Here is a 21,710-nt window from a genome sequence, read left to right as displayed (position 1 = left end):
ATAGGCCAAAAAGTATTTGCTAATCATTACATTCTGCTTTTATGTTTTACACAATGTCCCAACTTCCTGGGGGTTGTAATAGAACAGAACAGTACTAGAACAGTCTGGTAAGTTCAGAAAATTACATCACTTTACTGTAATGCAACAAAAATAGGAAAAGACAACATTATATATTGCCCAGCACTATGATAAATGTTAATAAAATGGACTGAGATGCCAAAGACAAAGTCTTATTTTAGGACCATGTTTAAATATGCAAAATAACAACAGGATCAGGACATGTCAGTTACAAGGTTTTTTTTATTGTCATTTTTATAATAAATACAAACTGTTATGTCATTTTAATGCTTTTCTACAGCATTAGATGGTTGTGCATCGCATCTTTACAAAGCCGTGTGTGTGTTCTACAAAGAAAAATGTTGCTGTAGTGCAAGTAAAACAGGGGAGTAGAAGGTGTCAGGTAAGTTCTATGGCTATCCTCATGTTAACATGTGGACCTATCACTTCACTCACCCACAAATCCACAACCACATAGGAGCATCACGTCTAAAAAGTGAACAATTCCATGGCACGTCTTTGTTCCATTGTGCTTGATTGCATAGAAATCATCATAAAAAAGAAGAAAAAAAAAAGTTTTATCTGAAGCCATGATCCATTAATAAAGCATGTGATGTAAAAGCTTTTGAATTTGTGTGTTCTGATTCATGACAAAGGATACAGTCTGGTTGGAATGTACTAGAAATGATCATTTGATTCATGAAAAGATTTAATGGACATTGAAACAACATTATTTGCTGTATATACATGATATACTTGAAGTCTGTCCCTTAATTTTCAAAGTTTATGTAGCAATTTGTGAGGCGAACTGCCATATTTATTCATCCAAGTGCCTCCCAGTTCTGTCTCCACATCTACAAATCTGCTCCTACGTACAAACGACAACACTTCAAACATGGAAAATAAAGAATAAATGATCAAGCAATTACAGAGAGAACAGAAAAAAAACAGTCATTTACAGTCAGGTATATTTGAGAAAGCTGTGTCAATGTGGTAAAAATGGATAAAACAGGACTAGGGAATGCAGAAATGGAAATTAAAACAATTTTTTATATGCATGAAAGATTACGAGAGATACATGTACAAGCTGGTGTACTCGTAGCCACAGCTTTCTCCGACATTCTCTGCTTCGGTATTTCTAGATGCTGCGTTGCCCCTGACGACACACTCATCTGACCCTGACCTCTCACTCATCATATTTTCAAATTGGGGCGTCTCAGCTGTACTGAACAGTCTGCGGGCGAGTGTCCATTGTGCGTTTTTACAATTCCAGGTATGCTATCTGAGTCTCCCTCCCCGTATCGGTGTGTGTGTGCGTACGAATGTGTGTGTCTGTGTGTCGGTTAGAGGCAGCGCAGCACCAACCGAAGGGACCTCGAGAGGTTTCGAGAGTTCTGGAGGTTCACTTAGCAGGACACTTCGGTGGACTTGGGCACGGCTTGGTCCACGCCGCTGTTGGCCGTGCCATCCATGGAGCCGTCTGTGTGGGAGCGGGCGTGCTGGTTCTCGACTGTGTGGCTGCGGCTGCGGCTGCCCTCGTTGGTGTGTGAGCGGGAGCGGTTGCCCTCGCTGGTGTGAGAGCGGGAGCGGTTGCCGTCGAAGGAGGTGACGCTGGAGCCGGAGGCGGTGCGGGAGCGGACCAGGCGGGTCATGCTGGCAGAGGGCACTGAGGGGAGAGGAGAAGGAGAGGGATTTAGTAAATGACTTAAGACTATTCTGGTGCACATTTCTGAGCTTTCTTGTACAGTAAATAATCTAAACATTTTTATACAAATGAATAATTAAAGAAAAATAAAAAGCTTTTCTAAAGGAGCAGTAAATTAAACCAGCAGTAAATCAAATGGCTGGAGTCAGTTCCACTGACCAACTACAACATTAAAATGTTATTTACATGCTTATATATCAGTAATGATTATCCAATGGGTCATTATCACTTTAACTGCAAAATGTGGACATTTCACCTTAAGAGTGGGTATTTGTTTTTATCATAATTTCAATGTACCAAAAGGAGTTTTTAACTGGTTATGTTATATGATGCCTCCACATGACCTACATAAGCAAACAAGAACATCAGCAATTAACTATTTCTGTACAGCTGTTTTACCCAACTGGCACCAAGTCAGATTCTCTTGGTGTTTATAGGCCAAAATTACAGTGAGTAGAGTTAGCCAGTAAAGAGAAGGCAGGAAGAGATTTTTGATGATATATTATGTGGTTATGATCATGGAAATACTACTGCTTTTATCCACAAGGGGCCTCCAAAATCACCAAAATCACCAAAATATGAAAGTCCCTTGTCTTTAAGTATAGTTTTGAATGCAATGCAATGCTCCTTTACCCAAGTGGTACTGCTTGAATACTTCTTCCACTGCTGCTATAAACATCTGGAGTTGACTTTAAGTTGAGATCGGATTACACCCCACTGACCCCAGTGAGTTTGTGGCTTATTTATTAACCAACACGGAGGGGGTGAGGAGGAAGATGTGACCACAAGGTGGCAGAAAAGTCATCTTTTAAAGGGTGCTGTATGTATTTGTCTGTTGGTAGAGACAGACTGCTTGCACGTCACCAAGTAAAAATTCTTAATGTCTTGAATACTTACTGTATCCCATGCCCTGAATGAAGTACTTGAAAGCTTCTGTCAGTTTGCCAGGCTGCAGAGAAGCAAAACACGGGAAAGGAGATAATTAGTCCTCTTATCATTAATTATTTGACTTGTTTACACAACACTGGCAGACTCAATCTCTCATCCAGCAGCTCGCTGCTCCGGGTCTGAGATATGACAGCTGCTATGAGCAGGTGCTGCGTAGGGTGGAGGATTACAACCTGACAACTGTGCTTCATGTCCGCCACTTGCTAATGCTCTTAAGTGTAACCTTCTTATGCCATCCAGCCATCCACCTGACCCTCTGCGCCGATTATCCAGCCCTGTCCAGCCTGCTCAATAACATTAACGGTGTTTTTTTTGGTTCTGTCGCACAAACACAGACATACACACCTGGTCAACCTGGGGCATGCCTCCACAGTCAGCCATCTGGAGATAGGAGGGGAAACACAAAAGAGGCCATTAGCGCTTGTACATTCACCCAGCAGTGGATACACGCCATTACCCTCCCATTACACGCCACACATCCCATTTGAACACGGCAAACACCTTGTCCCCTATACCTCCAATCAGTGTTCCTCCACACCCTTAACAGTTAACCCCAATAAATGGCGCCCATTTACGCTCTAACAGCCGTTCGGTTTCAGTTGAGGATCATAAAAGGTTGCCATAGGCCAACACAAGTAGGTCAGCTGAAGCAGATTGTGTCCTCAGAAGCGACATACATACGCATGTCGCTTCTGAGGACGCATTCGGCTGTCCTAACCCTTGGTTAATATGTCACCAGGTAAATGCTGAGCCAGTGGAATCTTATCAGGCAATGAGTTTCCATCAAGGCTGTTGTAATCTGAACAAGAAGAGAAACAGGCCTTTACCTTGAGCAGAGTAGTCTTTGTTGGGTCTAGCTTGGTGTTGCATTCAACCTGTGGGAACAAATAAAACTATTCAGTAAAGTATCAGACATAAGTGGTCACATATTGCAGGTTGGATATAGAAATTGTTATAAATTAAAGGAGCAGTATGTAAGATCCTCACTTTCAAAAATGAGTACTTCAGTTAAGATAGCGAGCTTGAACCGCAGGCAGTGCATTAAATAGGCTGAATTTCTATTTAATGTATGGTCTATCCCCTACTACCTAGACTTGAGGCTCAGCAGGTCACCTGCAGGCTGCACTAACACTGCAGGAGCGCATGACGAGTGTCACATTATATTTTAACAATGACAACTGACAAAGACTCTTACACCGTAAGTTGATGAGCTCTTTGGAACTGTCAATTGTCTATCGATGTAAAGCTAAGCCTGTTATCCTGACAACAAAAGCCCACTGCTCTGAAAATACACGCTCCGGAGTTTGAGTTCAGTGACCATCTGCCTTACTGCCGGCAAGACTCCATTATTATATTTCTAAATTTAACAGTTAGAAACATCTACTCCTTCTGAACGATTATTAATGATTTCTTATGACTCATAAACAGACGCTTGCTCATTCAGCGAACAGTTGGCATTGATTTTAATTCCATGCAAAGTGAATAAACATAAAACTGAAAACAGATGTTCTGGCCAGGAATGTAACATGCTGGCTGTAGTGTTGTTGTCAGAGAAACAAGTACTTCAACTTAGCATGTTTCCTTTATCTCCAATCATTTCATTTAATTATTTACTGTATCACTTATAATCACTGGCTATTGCAAATAAGTGCTAACAAACTGATAACTATTCCCTGAGCGTCACTTGATTTCTGCTCTTGCTTATCTCTTGGGCTTAAGCAGGCTGAAGCTGAAGTGAATGGAAAACACGTCCACTACAAGTTATCTAGGTTAACGGCTTCAGGAAGTCTAATCATTAGCATTAGAGCCTTGTTGTTAATGGCTGTGTGAATGAACTCACCACTGCCTCCACAGCGGGAGAGCTGTCGCCAACCACCAACAGAGATGGGCACCTGGATACAAAGTACAAATCGGTGTTAGTGTAAAAATAAGATATGTAGTTAGTGATGTTTGATTGTTGCTTGACAACAACATACTTGAGGGTTCTGACGTTGCTTCCAGGGACCGGCCTCTCAATTTCCAGATCCCTCCGACTGCAGAGAAAGACAAACGTTATAGAAAATCTTCAATAAATTCCCTTTTTGTGGTCGATAAAAGTTAAGATTTTTTGCATCTTAGGTTGTACTTAACTTACTTACTACCTGTGTATTCTAAGCATGGCTAAAATTTCACTTTGCTACCTTAGAAAGCTGACGGACTTTTAAGCGTCTTCTTTACCTTTCGTAGGACTTGACAAACAGGTGCAGGTTAAACTGGTTCATGTCGTTGAGGATGTGGTGGCGGTAGGTTCCGACCAGGTCCTGGTTGTGGTTGATCTCCTCCTGTGGTGACCAAACACAAAATCTGTTAACAACACACTGCCCTACACCAGTGGGGTGAGATTTAGGTACAAATAATAAAAAAAAACTGTACCTTTCCAAAGAGGTGGGTGATGATCATGTCGGACATGTCATGAGTCAGTCCACTGAGCTAAAATTAGACATAAACAAATAAATTCAGCTTTAATACAGCACCTATATTTTTGTTACATTGTAAAACAGGAATTAAATGTTATCAACTAATCTTTTCTAATTAAATTTGGATTCATATACAAGTTTTTAATAAATGCGACTTAATTAAACTTAACAGAGTGTTTCAGAACTCATAAACAAGAGTTCTTCAGGCTTGAAGTCTTTTGACTTGAATGAATGTACAGTGCAGAATTCAATCAAATCATTAAAATAAGTTTCTGAAGAAACATGATCAGTGTATTAGCAGACCTTCCAGCGTGCATCGTTTAAAACTGAACTCAACTTGAAGAACTGACTTTTCAAACTGAGAAATTGTAAAAGGAAGGTTTGTGTGTAATGTTCGTCACCATGACTGAAGAGTCAGAAGAGGATCAACTTATTATCTTAAGCTCATTCAACATGTTTTCTCGAATACAAATGAATTAATATCAAGTTTATTGGACTACAAAAGTTCGCTTTGAAGTACTGCAAAATGATCTCAACTAGTTTCAAATTTAGTCAACTTGAAATTTTAAGGCAGCATGGGAACTAACACTTTTAAGCTAAAATAAACAGTTTAGTTTTTCAGTTTACAGCTAGGTTCTGGTGATGTTTCATACAGTTATTTAAAAAAAATACTACATGTGTGTATGTTTGAGCTAATAATGTGTGTGTTACCTTGTGTGCAGCCCAGTCCATCCATCCCTCAGCACACGGGTTGATGTTGATCAGCAACAGACCCTCAACCATGTTCGGGTAGTCAAGCTAAAACACATGCAACATGAAATTTATTACTGAAACACACAAGATAGAACAGAAACAGAAAATGAAGTACTAAAAGACAGAATGATAAGCGGGACTTGGGAAGGGCCAATTGCAGATCATTGCTATAGATGCAGTTCTGATTATAGACTGGAAAAACAATCAAATTATTTTCTAATCAATAAAACTCAATAAAATCACTTCTAAAATAACGACTATGTAATAACTATGTAATGTATAACTATGTAGTACATGGACTAATATATAATGAGTGGGTCATTATGGAATTATGGTTATTGCTGCTGATCTTGCATGACAGATTTTTCATGTCAAAGAGACTTTGCAAACATTAACAAGTTAACAAACATTTCTGAATAAGTTAAATATTTTGTGCACAGTTGATTTAGTTACAGGGAGGGCTGCAGCAAGGAGTTAATAGTTGTATCTCTGTCAGCCTTGTGTCAATAGAGTGAGACTTCCCACTGAGCACAGTGTTAGTGTTGAGCTGATCTGGAACATTCCTGAGGCTTTTATGGCTCAGCAGGCTCAAGCAATAAGCAGCATTATATTGCCAAAATCAGCAAAAAAGTAGAAACACATTAGCCCGCTCTGCTAATCCTGAAATGATTAAAACTCATAATTATTAAGCCTGATTGAGAGAGGAAACCTACGGCGAATCTGGTCAGTACGTAGGCCCCAGCTCCGATGCCCATTCCAATAACACTCTTCAGTCTGCGGGCAAACATATGTGGATACTGTTAGAACAACAGGTTAGAAAAAAATCTTAAAATAGACGGTGAACAGTTTGTGTGAAAACTGCAGCTCAACTTACCCAAAGTGCTTCAGCACCAGAGGAAGGGTCTCAGAGACCTGGTCCATAGACGGGTACTCATATCTGGAAAACAAAAGACATTGTTATAAACCTTTATTGCATGGCTTTATTAAATACTTGATTCTGATTGGTCAGTTATGGAATTCAAGGTCTATTATTTCTGTACGTATAACAGACTGTTGCTATGGACACCAGACCGTTGCTATGAAGAATAGGCCATTACTATGAATAACAGACGGTTGCTACGAGGAACAGACTGTTGCTATGAAGAAAAGTTCATTGCTATGGACACAGCTCTGATCATATCTCATCATTTTTAAATTAATATATTGGGTTATATAATGGATTGTAATAATACGCGGGATAATGTACAGTGAGTGGGTCGTTACTGTGAAATAAACCTCTTCAGGGTGATTCAAGACTGCACCACCCTATCCATAATTTGACCCAAAATATTCATTAAAAAATGATTTTATTGCTTCTCCAGAGTCTTTTCTTCATTGCAACAGTCTATCTCTTACTGAATCAACTATTTGTTTCAACTCTCCTCTTGCTTTGTAAAGGGTTATCGTAGGCGGAGGGACTTGAAGATGTTTCTCTCCTCCTGCTTCTTTTTAACTAGTTACATTTCTACTCACTGTAACTTTGAGAAAAATCTAAACACACACTTGTTTCATCTGATTTCAAAAAGGAATCTGACCCTGTGGAAGCCTTTAAGAATAAACAGCCAATCTTGTCACTGATGGTCTCCTTTGCTTATGTAGGTCATATAGAAGCACTGGTGTTAAATTCAGACTATTTTATGAGCAGTTAATAACTCCTTGTAGCGGCTTTAACAGCTTAAAACAACCGCTATCTAATCACAGGTCTACATTGCTCCTTGGTGTCGATATCAGCCTATAAAAGCCATCTGTGTTTCACTATCTGTTTCCATGTTCAGTTAAGGTTGCATGAGGTAAAGTCCCACCATTAGAGCGGAGATTAGGCTGAACAAGATAAACGCCTGCCCCGGCGACACTCTTGTCAAATTAGGTCGTCTTAAGTACATCCGCAGTGATCTACCTGTTGAGTCAAAGGTCACAGCCTGACTGACTGACAGACATACATTAAGCGCCTGTTTGTGTGTTTGTGTGTCTGGCTCACCCAGCGGAAAAGGTGTTAGCTCCCTCATGCTGCCCGGGGGCGTCGACATGACACACAGCAAAGTGCTGCATGATCTCTGACATGTCCTCGTGGTTGAAGAGTGTGTTCCAGCAGGTTTTGTCTGGAAAAAAAAGGAGGCTTAGGTAGATAAGTGATCCTTGGCTGATAAATAGAAATAACCTTAAGTAACCTGAGAATAAGATTTGTAGAGTTCATTTTTATATGCAGGTGTTTTGCCTCATCATGTTGCAAGATTTGACAGCATCATAAAAAATTGTCAGCAATCTTGGATGAGTTTATATACTTAACAATATAAAGTTAGCTTGGGGGACTTAATCTGATCCCACGTGGTACGGTAATTCAAAACACCCCAGGCTTTAAGCGCAGCAACAGATGTAGGCAGAGCTGAATAAGGAGCCTGGCTTACGGTTCAGTCCGATGTCATGCATGGTGAGGATGACCGGTCTGTCAGCCTTGGGAACCCCCTTCACCGTACAGTGGATTCTTCCGTGAGGAGTCTCCACATCATGCTCCTATAAATGCAAAAAATGACCAGAATTAGCATAAAACATGTAGATAAAAACATTTGCTTTACCAGTTTCACAGTACTACTACTAGTACTCCTATTTTATTATCTTCTTATTTGACTATTTCACTTATTTTATTATCTTTGTTTTACTTTCTTACTTATTTTAATATGTTCTTATACTGATTTTAGCATCTTACTTACTTTACTATCTTCTTATTTTACTATCTTACATAGTCATCTTACATCTTACATAGTTCACTATGTTTTTTTGCATTATATATTTCTTGTTTATATTTATTTCTTGTTTTAATTGTCATTCCAGTGTAATTTTTGAGCAGTCTCTAGCACATGTATTTCTTTCAAGATTAATTAATCTAATCTTATCAGTATCCAGCAACAGCGACATGCCAAACCTGGCTACTACCACTACTATCACAGTTAAGCACACAGGATCTTTGTTCTTGCATTTAGCTTTGTAAAGATACATTCACAAAATTTTATTAACACCATCAAAATCTTTATTTCAATTTTTAAAACTTCTCTCCAACATGAGTTACAATGATTAATCAATTAAGCAACTATTTTGATAATCGATTAATCATTTTGACTCTTTTTTTTCAAGAAAAAAATTCCAAATTCTTTTATTTCAGCTTCTCACATAGTAATATTTTCTTTTTTCTTTACTCCTCTATGACAGTAAACTGAATATCTTTGTTTTAGACCAAAGACCTTTGGGAAACAATGACCAACATCAATATCATCACTTTCTGACATATAAACCAAACAGCTTTCAATAAAGTTGTAAAGCCCTATCTCCAATCAAACTAAATAGCAACCATATCATTTCAAAGATTGTCCACTTATTCAGATTCTGTCCATTCCTTCCAATAAGCGACAAACAAAAATATCAAACAAATCAGCGCTCCGACAGCAGGCAGTATAATCCAACAAATCCACTGGAAACTAGCACAAACATTTCAACATGAGTCTACTCACGCTGACTTCAATCTCAGCGACAATCATTTCCACGTCTGAATCCTCCAGAACCATGTTTGCAGGTAAGGAGTTCAACACTGCTCGCTACTGTAAAAGTGCAGTTGCAGTGGCTCTCTATAGATCCAAGCGCGGATAAGCCTCTGAAGTTGTGCAGCCGGGCTCTGAGAGCTGTATTTTATACCCCCGCTGCTTACCAGTTGGCGTAAGCTCCTGGCCTCCCATGGTGCCTGCAGGCTGGTCAAAACAAGCTAACTCTAGTTGACAAGATCCCTAAATTGGATCAGCCAATGTCAGACAGAGGGGCATTGGCTACAGAGTTGAGCTGATGAGTAAGAATGGGTACGTGATCAATGGGAAAACATGCTGAATGAATGGGGGAGGGGGAGTCATTATTCAGCAATATTTCAGGGAGCCATTTTCAAATTAATGTCTGACCCTAAAATCTTTAAGTATAATAAAAAATGTAATTAAAATAATAACAATAAATTATATTTGAAGTTGTTTGCAATTACAAATATTTCCCTAAATTGCATGAATAATGTTAATTTATTTCAAGGTGTGTGTTTGAAGAATTTCATTCCAACATGAGTAGGAAACGGACACTCTTCGGTTCTACGATTCTTGTCTGAAAAATACAGCACTAGTTAAAATTCTCTGGTGGATAGGTCAGAACAATGTTGTTATGGAGGAAAAATGCTTGTACATAGGCATAAATATCTATGTTTTCACCCAAATAATCAAACTGTTTGTGTGAACACAAATCTGCCCTGTGGTGACCTGGCCTGCAGGTGCAGCACACTGCACAAGATCAAGATGACCTGTTGGGTTGTTTTCAAACCAGTTCTGACGACATGGGATCTCCTCTGGAGGAACATCCAAGAAGGCGTATAACCTATTTACTGGACATAATGTGCACGTAAATATCTGGGGATTCACCTCGCTCCGCCTACCCTCCGCCTCTACAGGGCACACACTCAAACACATAAGCCACACAGGCGAGATAATCCTGCAGTGAACGCATGTAACTGTTTCGTGAATGCAAGTATACGCATTAAGAAACTCAATACTCAATCGTATTGAAGACATTTTAAGGCCTACAGTCCATTTAATTGAATTTTAGACTTCTTAAAGGCCTGCTGAAAACCTGTTAAAACTCAAAGCACAGTTTAGGACTTGCCTGTCTTGACTTGGGACTTGAGCACAAAGACTTGAGACTTTCAAAACAACGACTTGGTCCCACCTACGGTACTTCATACTGACGCTGTACCTTTAAGATTGAGGGTTAGGGGCGCTGTCCAGGGTGCTGAGAGGCCCCCAGACTCTGCAGCACCCACAGGCCAACCAAAATATGTGTTTGAGTGTGTGTCAGTGTGCTGGAGGGGGAAGTGAAGAGGTTGATGCACTTTAGCCGAGTTATCTTACATATCCAGTCCAAAGTGTATTTTATCACTTTCAGTTGCTCGCTGAATTAGTGGGAGCCCAGTTAGATTTAATAAAATCCCTGTAGAGGAAAGGTCATCACCAAGATAAATGAACCACTGCAACAGTATTTCTTTTTATCAACCACTAGATGGTACCAGACAAGCTAAAACAATAAAATCTAGAATAAAACCTTTGGTGGATACAACCAGTAATTGGCATCTGTCAACACAAGCTAAAGCTGGGTTTACTGCTGCTGAGAGGGGTATTATTTCTTGTGTGTGCCAACATACCTTGATAACGAGCTGCTGTACAGCCTCTCTCAGGCCCTGCAAGGAAACAACAGAGTGATGAAAATATAAAACTAATGCAATTACTGTGCTATAATCTAATATCCTGAGGGCATCATCCTGTCACTTAATGTATTTGTACATCTATATGACCTCTGTCATAACCGTACCATTTCAACTGCACAACTTTGTAGTTGTGGACAAATGATCAATAAATTAACTGTTTATACTCTTTGTAGAACTCCCTGCTCTAAGTGATGGGTGGAACAAAGGTCAGCAAACAGAAATATTAATATAGACTATAGAAACTTTAAGTGACGCCTTTTCTGGTAGGAAAAGCACATTTTGGAAGAACGTAAGAAATATATGTTTACAATGGGAGAAGAAAGCCCTGCATGGCTCTGTCTTGTTTAATATTAAATGATACAGACAACCAATGGAAAAAACAAGGGGAAAAAAATAGGCACGAAGTGTTCTGGTGAACCTTTCTCTGTCTTCAGGTCATCAGGGTCAGATGAAGACCTAGAGTTGGTCCGAGTGGTTGGTTTGCCTTGTTTTGTTTTTTTTTCATGTTTTTTCATGTATCTAGTGTGGGGCTGATAGAGGCATATTTAATGGTTAATTTTCCTTTGAAAACCACATTTTCACTGTGGTTTACCTACTTTTTAATTGCCAAAGCAATGAATACTCAGAATGTATTCATTCATTCAATTTTAATCACAGATATACTGTTACCACCAACTTGTCAGCTATGAATCATGCAATGCTGAGCGATATAATGCTTGAGCAGGTCACAACACATTTCTGAGAAGTCTGCTCAGACACTATTTGTCTTGGCTTTGTTCACAATACATACCGGCAGTTCCCTGTCAACCAGCAGGGGTTTGGACTCAACAACCTGGATATCATCCATTTCAAAGAGCTGCAGAGCCTGATGACAGAGAGATCAGAAAGAGTTATAGGGAGTGAGTCACTGGTTCAACCTGTGTTTCAGAGGATTTTCAAGCCTTTCGGATAAAAGATGCTCAAGGTTATGCAAAGAGAATGATGTGTTTGGATAATACATGGGGGGAAAGGTGTGGTAAAGTTTTAAGCTTTCCTAAATTTCACCAAATACTTGCAGATGCAACATTCAGTCTCAATAGACAGCTATTTGCTAAAGATGAGCACAGAGTGACATCACACTCCCTGTCTACATCCTTATCCAAACTTCTCTGTTTATGTGGGACATGTATGTGAGCGCATCCCTCTCTGACTTCCCTATATCAGTTTTCAACACGATGGCCTGGTGAGTAACTTTCTCATATTACAGCTACACAGCGCACTAACACATGCTTCTGAAAACTCTTAGGTGATAAACTGGCAACTGCAATGCAGAATCTTTATTTGTCTGTGATCAGCACTGTCTCATTTAACAGTTTCTGCAGTCTCTGTTGGAAACCAGAGCCAAAATGGGCAACTGCCTGGTTACAATATATCTCATATATCAGCTAAAGTTTCAGAAAACATATTTGACAATGCAGTAAGATAATCATGACTGTCTAATTTCGTAGTTTGATCTGAGTTTTCTGATTAGTTTGTGTTCAGATGACATTAGACAGATAACAACTTTATTGAGTAAGCGAAACATGCATTTGCTTTGGTTTGAGATGCTGGTGGTCTACTGTGATCTCCAGAGTTAAGTAAATGACATTTACATCACCTTTAATTGTGTTCTTTTCAATGAACTGAGATGATTTTTCTCACTGGAATTCAAACCGCTTTAAAAAAAAAGGTGCGGCAAAGGTTGGCGGGCTATAGAGGGCTGACTTGCGGAGAATAAAATGACAGATTGTTGGAGTGGGCGTGTTTCTTATCCACACAAAGCTCATAAAAAAAAAAAAGTTGAACCGGAGACCTGACCACACTCACGTACACACACACACACACACACACACACACACACACACACACAGGTGTACAGACACAGGAGCATGCAGAGACCGGCGCTGTGATCTGTACTAACATGTGGACCACATAATGGGCCACACCTACAGACACACACACACAGAAAAAGGCTCACAGACAACTGGAAACTGAGGCAGCCCCTCCCAGTGATAGCCTCAAGATTGGAAACATATTTCAAAAAGGAACATTTAGTTCTTTTTCACTGAGCGGGGTTGGGTATGGTTTGGATTTTAATGACTCTTGGTTCTAATTCTTTGTGTGTTCTCCTGGGTTCTTCACAGCAGAGTAGGGTGAAACACTAATTAATTAATACTGGCAAAAATAGTGAGCGAATCTAATGTTAGCTAGATAACGGTAACACCAGTGGTCTCTTTTCTGGTGTCTTGAATATTTTGGGGTTTACTTACTCTATGGTATCCTGTCCTTGTAAAGCATTTTATAGCCTAGCATTTGTTAAATTGAGGTGAATGTTACAAGACTCGCTCAATTTGTGCTATACACCTGCTAGTCAAGCAACGTAGCAATGGCTGAGTAGATTAAATGTACTACAAGGAGTTCTCAACTTGTTATGAAACAGTCTCAATTTCATACTGATGTCTCTATAAGGTAACAAGACCATCTGCCAGAAGATCGACTATTTCTGCAAAAGTTACAGTGATAAAGAAGCAGGAGGAGATTTTCCTTTAGATGATATTAATTTCTGTATCATATTTTGTAGTTATTATGATGGAAACACTATCACTGCTATAAAAAGTTCCTTGTAGTAGCGTTAACTGAGAATAATCCTAAAAAAATGCTAAAAAATTTAATAAGTCATGCATGTATTCAACTTGCTTATTTATAACCACAAACCGATAGCCTACACCTACCAGTTTAAGGTAAATGCTTGCAGTACACGGTTAATTTGAATCATAATTTTGGAATCAATTTATTTTTGGAATTGGTTCGTTTTTGTTGTCGATGCCCAACCCTATCAGTGAGAAAGAAGAGGGGGACAAAGAGAAACAGAGCGAGAAAAACAGGGAGAAAAAAAATCTGAAAAAGGGAGAGTGTGACGAGAAGCCAGGCGTCAGCTTGTGCTGTTGATCATGATGCTGTGTTGGACGAGAGCGGGCAGGCCGCGGCTCTGCATGCAAATCAAATTAGCCAGTTAAGAGGGCTCTTTGTCTACTGGCACCGGTGGCTCCTGACAGCCAGGACCCTGCTCTCCTCTCTCTCCCTGCGGAACGAGGCCTTCACTGACCCACACACAGTCTTACACAGGAAGCAACGGACACCATGGTTCCCATCAACACATTGCAGCCTCTTTTCATCCCTCTCGCTCTGTCACTTCTCTCTGTTTGTCTTGCTTTCTGCGTGGTTGCAGTCGCGATGTTTGCTCTTTCCAGCTTCCCTCCATCTGTTTTGTGTCTTTGTTTAAAGCAAACCAGTCAAACTACAGGACTGTCAGAGCGAGGTGGCCTTTTTAGAGGAAGTGATTCATTACATTTCAAATGTGGAGATGACGGCTGTCCGGCAGAATACGCCCTGGACGCACACAGTGTCTCACACACACATGCTCCTCTGTCTGGGAGAACAGAGACCGGAGCCAGCCGGATCTCACAATAGCGCAGAGGAAGAGGAGTATCAAACAACAGGTTCATTTTTCTGCTGAGGCCCTCAAAAACATGGCCGCCATCACACTGGAGGATCTTTGTTGAAGAGGACGAGAAAACAGCCCCCGCTGAGATTCCACAGCCATGAGAGACAGAGAGAGCATGTCCATGATGTTAGAAGATGAAACGACTCAGGCCAGGCGTTTCAGATTAGAAAAAGAGGGAAAAATCAGTTCACGGAGGGGGGAATCCTCTAAGCCTATTTTCAAGCCGATATTTGCAAACATGGCTACGTAAAACTGGCCAAGAGAGCTCATTAACAAACAAACAGAGTGGACTTCCTCTGTTCTTGGCCACCATCAGCATCTGTTAGCAAGCTGGCAGCAGAGACAGAGGCTGGCTGGGCTGCAGGCCGAGGCAACTGGGTCACCTGCTGTTTACACCAGCAATGCTGAGCTAATGTTTCACCTGGAGAAGAGGGAGGGGGGGTGTTAGTTTAGCCCCACAGGATCATGGGTGCTGCTCTCCTGGCATTTCTTACATAACTATTTTTTCAATTTAATTTCATAAATGTAGAGTTGCATATAGTAAGAAAAATGGGGTTTCCGAGTCTTGTCTTGAGTGTCCTCCTGCGATCTTCACAGCAGCATTGTGTGAAACGCTAATAAGCTACCATTGATAAATGTTACCAGCATAAACACTGAACTCAGCTAACATCAGCTAGATAATCGTAACCGTCTCTTTTCTGGTTTCTTGAATATTTTGGGGTTTACTTTGGCTACTTAGCTGTAGCGATCCTGTCCTTGTAAAGCATCTTGTAGCACAGCATTTGGTATTTTGAGGCGATTGTTACAAGCCTCACACAGTTTGAGCTACACATCTGCTAGTCAAGTAACTTAGAAATGGATTAGTAGGTTAACAGAATAATGTTGGAGTCATGAGATGGGAAGACATGCATGCTTTCAACTCACATGCCTGTCGTTGCAGACCCCTGACCCATGTTTGTAATTATGACATTTAGACCAGATTTTACCTACCAGTGAAATAGGACTTTGGAGAAATGCCTTCACACTAATCAATATCGTTTTTCTTTCAATCTAAAGCTGAACAAATGATCAAAATGATTGAACAAATTAGTTTTTGTGGCATGTTGATGTTTTGCTGGCTGAAAAGAAGAAATTGATAAGCGGCACCAAATTAAAACTTAATGATTCTTTTAGAATCGTAATTTTGGAATCAATTTTTATTTGGAATCGGCTCTTGTTTCCCAACCCTAAAGAAAATACGGATACACTTGAGAATGACCATTTTATGTTTTGTGATACTGTACTGATTCAAAAAAAATGCACAAAAAAAACGAAACTTGTCAGATTTTATGCACGTGGTGGTGTGTTCTTCATACTGTGATGATTTTCCTAAAATTAGATTCAAAACAGCAAATGATCACTTTGCTTACATTATTGCAAGATACTGCAATATTTTGATACACACTGTATGGCAGATTCTTGCATTAGAAAACGTGGATATACTTGAAAATCATGGTATTATGTTTTGTGACACTGTAACAATTCTCAAAAACACTGTATTGTGATTTTGTGATACATGTTAAGATTTGTGGCAGTGGTTCATTTTGTGCTGTGTTTACACCCTGAGATAACAGTGTTGTTATCTGTCTTCACTGATCTGATTGCATGAAAATGTAAACTCAGATTTTATGCATATGGTGCATAATGGTTCTTTACACTATGACAGTTTTCCTGCAATTAGATACGTACAGTATTGCAATACATTGCAATATATGGAATCATAACCCTGTACTGACAGACTCGTGTATATCAAATGATTTGCATGGAAAAACATTTGAACTATCCACATAAACGAACAAAGGGTTTTATGTTGTTTCTCAGATTTAAAATGAGCTGTCAAACGATGAATTACAATGGAAGTGATATTTTTGCAGGGAATCTTTTTCTCACAGGGATTTTATGTTGCTGCTGCAGCATGGGGCTTTCTTTAAACTGGCCTCACTCCAAACTGACACGGTGGTGTCACAGGCAACTGTAAGACACTATCTTAAACCATGTCAAACCAGTTCCTACATGCATATTCCCTATTGAAACTCGTGTGTGTGTGTTTTTTTTTCTTTTTGTTGAACGTCAGTCTGTGGGGGAAGAAAACAAACTATTCAGTGCAACAGCTTCGGCCTGGCAGAAGTGAGACTGTGTTATGCAATCGTGAACAGGAAACAGGGGGAGGATATAGGCTCAGGATGATCTGAAATGTGTAACCCAAAATCAGCTGCAGAGCAAAGAATGCAAACTCTCTACTCGGCTGTGAAATGCTGGTATGGTTTCACTTTATCAGAAACAAGAGATGGAAATAAACTGAAAGTCTGTAACAAAGCCTTTCCATGACTGCATTATAATCCATTACTCTTAAGCTTTGAAAATGACCATATTTCTCCTGATTAGGCTTTATGTGTTGATTCCTGAAAAGCTGACTTTTTGAAAATCCAATGTTTTCACTTGACAGCGACATAATGTGGATTGAGCTTTGGAGGGAAAACAACAGTACATGACACATTAGTGCTTGTTTTCCACAGCAAATCCACAGATATGACACACAACTTTAAGCCAGAACATCCAAGTTACAAAACAACATGAGCTCAAACGCTCTCCGTCCGCCGAGAGGGGGACAAACATATGTACTGATTAGATTTGGACAGTGAATCTCAATTTTAGGAAGCCAGAATCAAGGCCAGGCCATCCTCCCTCCCTCCGTTGCCTCCATATAGTTTTAAATCCACAAGCCTGCGGCATCCATCTGCAGAAACAATGATTGCTTCCCTAATCTTTGGGAACTCGCTTAATCTGTCAAATCCCTGGTTCTGAAATATCAGCACAGCAGCAGCAGCAGCACGCCTGCTGGACTAAGCTGACAAAGACCTACATTTTCAGATTGTGAAAGATATCCAAATGTGGGGGTCTCCAGTGTTGCAGTAAATGGGTGAGTGGGGGTCAGGGGATCATTGCTCAACAACACCATTATAGTGAGATGTATCCTCCTGTATCACCACAGTTTAACAGGGCTTCTGAGGTCAGGTTTATGATCTTTTAGACAGGGGTTTGTTACACATCTCAGCATTAGAATTAGATGGGGAAATGAAACACAACTGGAAAACAGGTCAGGATGCACTGTTTTTTGGGTAACATCCAATAGAGAATATGCTTTGTATTTTGGCAGACTGCCATTCCCTCCTTAAAGCTACTACAAGTTTTTAACTGGTTATGAAATAGCCTTAATTTAATACTGATGCCTCTAAATGACCTACATAAGCAAATGAGAGCATCACTGAGAAGATCAGCTATTTCTATATAGTTATTTTTGGCGCCTGCCACCGGGTCGGATTCTCCTTGAAATCAGATGAAATGAGCCCGTGTTTACATTTTCCCAGACAAAGTTACAGTGGGTAGTACATTTTCCAGTTAAAATGAAGCAGGAGGAGATTTTATTTTGGTAAGTTTATTCTTGACATTACCTAGCAAGAATTTTTTCTCATTGAAAAGACAATAAAAAAAACTGTTGTGGCCTGGAAGCTAAGTCGGTGGAGGATTTGCGTTATATACCGAGGCTGTGAATCCTCTGCAGTGAATTTTTAGATCTACTTCTATGATATTTGAAAATTAAAATGTAATTAAAATAACTGTGGTTCATTTCTGCATAATTTTTTGTCAAAGCCACAGGGAGCCTCTGGAGAGGAACGAAAGAGACGCATGCAGCTTCCGAGCCACAGGTTGCAGACCCCTGGCTTCTACAGTTCGTAATTATGACTTTTTATATGAAACATGAAATGTGTTGAAATTCCGTCTTTGTCCTGACCAGATTTCACCTACCAGTGAAATATGACTTTGGAGAAATGCCTTCACACTAATCAATATCGTTTCTCTTTAAAATAATAATAAAAAATAAATTTGGTATTTTGTGATACAATGATGCTGAAACCATTTTTTAGCCGGTTGAAAATAGTGAAAAGAGGCTTTAGATGTTCAAATTGAATATCAACCAGTTTTCAACTAGAAGTCAATGTTGAAATCCCAGTGGGTGCTCACTGGGTATATTTTGTTGCTACTACTGTGGAAACACTACTATGTTTATCCACAGAGGGCTCCAAACTCAACACAATTCCTCAGCTATTTGTGCTTTTCTGTTACTATTTCTGTCTTCTGTTTAGTAATATGGTCTGTCTTCTTCTTGAGCTGTTTGATTCTTAAGTCTATTTGTTAAAAGTTTTAAGGAATTTGTCCCTCCACTGTAGTTTTTCCTATGTCATTAAGAAGGGTCCATCCAATACCGATACCTTTAACAGTCAATGCCTGCAATAAAGCCTAAAATGCTGGTATTGGTGTGGACTTTAGTCCATGCACTGATCTGATAGTATGTCATTTATTATTCCTGAAAAAAGACCCTGCGACTTCCCAGCAGAGTCCCATATGGAATTTCTTTTCCCAGGATGGCGAAGTCATGCGCTATGGTATCCATTCCCTGCATGTATATGTTCATGTTTTACAAAGGTTTTAAACTGAGCCACTGACAAAGACTGCAGTTTTTTTAAACTATTTGATAGGGACTCCTTACAAAGATTTTATTTGTGGTTCAAGTGTCTTCTGTTTTTGTTGGTTTGCCCATGCAGCGTAAGCTATTACATGTTCCAGTAAAACAGCTTTAGCTCCCTCCCATTTTTTATATTTTGATGCTGCCAGATACAAGCACTGTCCCCTCCCATCCCCCATCTCTCCACCCTCATGCATGTTTTTGTTTGTTTTCTTAATATCAAGGCTAGAAAGCGGATTTGTTATGCAATTACTGCTCTCACTCATAGTGTTTACATTTTTTTGTATAAAAACTTCCTTGCTTGTAGAACTGCAACAACTAATCGATTAGTCATCAACTATGAAATTAACCGCTATTTACTTTGATAATCGGTTTTTAATAATTGATTTGATTTGACTGAGTAATTTTTAAAGAATAAAACTCAAAATTATATGATTCAAGTTTCTTTAGTCCTTTTTGACAGCAAATATTTGAGGAAGTCAGACTTTGGGAAACACCGAGAACTGACACAGTTTACACCATTTTATAGACCAAATAACTAATCAATCAGTCGAGAGAGTGATCGGCAGATTAATCGACAATGAACATGATCTTAGTTGTAGCACTGCTTGCTTGTGTGTGTGTGTGTGTTCCTCCAGTGTCACGTGTTACAAGTATGTTGATCTATGATTCTCCACCTGTTTACATGCGAGGAAGAGGACTGCTCCGCCTCACTATAGAAATGCACATCACATCATGTAAGAAATACACAAAAACATATTGAAAACATGTAATAAACACGTAATAATTAATGTTTCTGCATTCCCTTATTGTGAATAAAAATCTAAATACATTATAAAATATATTTGAAATGTTTTGCACCGTTTTCCTTTAAAATATCTCATAGAAATGAAGTTAAACCCTTATCTTAAAGTTGCAAGGCTGCACTGCCAAACGAATAACAACGTGTTCAAACATGCTGCGAAACTAATGTTACAACTATGACTCGAGGAAGCACCTAGTTCCTTATAAAAAAAAAATCAAAAACAGGGATCTGCAAGTAACCTACCTGTTGGTTTAACTTGTGATTGTCCTGAGATGAACACTCCCAAAAAAATAAAAAGTCCACAAAACTTTCTTTTTCTCTCTTTGCAAACAGCGCAGATAGTTGCAGTGACAGGCAGGAGCGTCGCTTTGTTTATAACGTGTAGCACAAGGCGGATGTATGAGGGAATTTTATAAAGCCTTGGGGGTGTGCTGCGGCCCGGCCCATTTCCCAGCTGCTCTCTCTATTGGGCAACAGCAGCTGTGGGAATGATTCCGCAGCTTGACTCTTTCCAGCGGTTGCATGATGAGGAAGCTGTTGACAGAGGGCGACTCGTGGGGGAAAACTCGGTCGATTTCACCCCCCGTGACATATCACCAGTGCCGCCCCGGTGTTACCAAACTGCCCGTGGCACCTCATGGTGACTTCTTTGGATTTTTATCCCCTGAAAAGCATCTTAAAGAATCACTTTCACTTCCCTGTTTTCTCTTAACATTATTTATGGGGTGTGGTAGTTGCTTTTTCACATGGGTGCGAATGAAACAGTTAAGCTGGAAGTGGGATTTATCCAGGACTGAGTGGATGAGTACATGGCAGTTTTTATCATTAGTGACGGGGGAGACTGGGGAGCATTGTAACTGGGGATGGTTGCAACAAGAAAGATGCAAGAGTGATGTCACGTATGTCATCCTCTCCCCACCAGGAAAACAGAGGACTCATTCAACACGTGCTGCTGCGGTTATTAACAAAAACTTGTTTTGGACATATGAATGTATTTTTTCATGAGCTGTTTTTTGTCATAATGTTACTTGCTATGATATTTTTAATATGTATCTAGGTCAGTGTGTGTAGTTAGCACATGATGTCCTGCCACGGTTGACAGAGTGTGGACTTGTAAAACATTGTTGTAACTGTCCTCAAACTAATCAGCCGTATCAAAGGGTACATAATAACCTGTAACATTTTCCTTAAAAAATGTATAAACATATGCATAAACAAACAAGACTCATCAACTGTTATCTGATAAATATTACTAAATAAATGAATTATATTATAATATTGTAAAACAATGCTTGTTTTCACAACTCTATTCTTATGGAGACCTGAAGCAAATATTAAAATTTTATGTATATTTATATGTTGCAACCATCCCCTGGGTGTAAGTTTGATATATTACAAAACAGTAAGAGGAGCACACTTATTCAAAATGTTTGTCTTCCATTTTCAGTGTAAATAAAATGTAATCAAAAACTCCATTATCCACAAAATATCTTTTAAAAAAATGAATATATATTAGTTACATCACCATTAACACAAGTTAACAAAAAACAACAAAAACAAAATTTAATAATGATTAAAATAT

General features: G+C 39.5%; 1 protein-coding gene across 2 annotated transcripts; it reads right to left on the bottom strand.

Moving 5' to 3' along the window:
* Positions 1-282: 282 nt before the first annotated feature.
* Positions 283-20,525, bottom strand: ndrg1a (N-myc downstream regulated 1a). Of its 2 annotated transcripts, XM_084739997.1 has the most exons (16): positions 20,372-20,525; positions 12,027-12,101; positions 11,174-11,209; positions 8,364-8,469; positions 7,937-8,057; positions 6,794-6,856; positions 6,633-6,693; positions 5,878-5,964; positions 5,123-5,179; positions 4,928-5,031; positions 4,687-4,743; positions 4,551-4,602; positions 3,538-3,585; positions 3,056-3,091; positions 2,660-2,711; positions 283-1,723 (listed from the first exon to the last, which is right to left on the bottom strand). In XM_084739997.1, exons 2-16 carry the CDS (start codon positions 12,081-12,083, stop codon positions 1,464-1,466), a joined length of 1,197 nt encoding a protein of 398 aa, XP_084596123.1. In that variant the 5' UTR covers positions 12,084-12,101; positions 20,372-20,525; the 3' UTR covers positions 283-1,463. The 2 variants fall into 2 exon arrangements, with proteins under 2 accessions (XP_084596123.1, XP_084596124.1); XM_084739998.1 differs by lacking the exons at positions 11,174-11,209; positions 12,027-12,101; positions 20,372-20,525 and adding an exon at positions 9,462-9,617.
* Positions 20,526-21,710: the final 1,185 nt, after the last annotated feature.

The sequence above is a fragment of the Lutjanus erythropterus genome, chromosome 16, assembly GCF_056507025.1.
Source record: "Lutjanus erythropterus isolate fLutEry1 chromosome 16, fLutEry1.hap2, whole genome shotgun sequence".
Taxonomy (NCBI): domain Eukaryota; kingdom Metazoa; phylum Chordata; class Actinopteri; order Lutjaniformes; family Lutjanidae; genus Lutjanus; species Lutjanus erythropterus.
This window is presented reverse-complemented; position numbering and strand designations above follow the sequence as displayed.

Excerpts from the sequence above, each read along its gene's own strand:
- ndrg1a (XM_084739997.1), bottom strand. The coding sequence starts at position 12,083 with ATGGATGATATCCAGGTTGTTGAGTCCAAACCCCTGCTGGTTGACAGG. Across the intron at positions 5,180-5,877 it reads TGGACTGGGCTGCACACAAG|CTCAGTGGACTGACTCATGA; the intron begins GTAACACACACA and ends GTCTAATTTTAG. Across the intron at positions 4,744-4,927 it reads TTTGTCAAGTCCTACGAAAG|TCGGAGGGATCTGGAAATTG; the intron begins GTAAAGAAGACG and ends CTTTCTCTGCAG.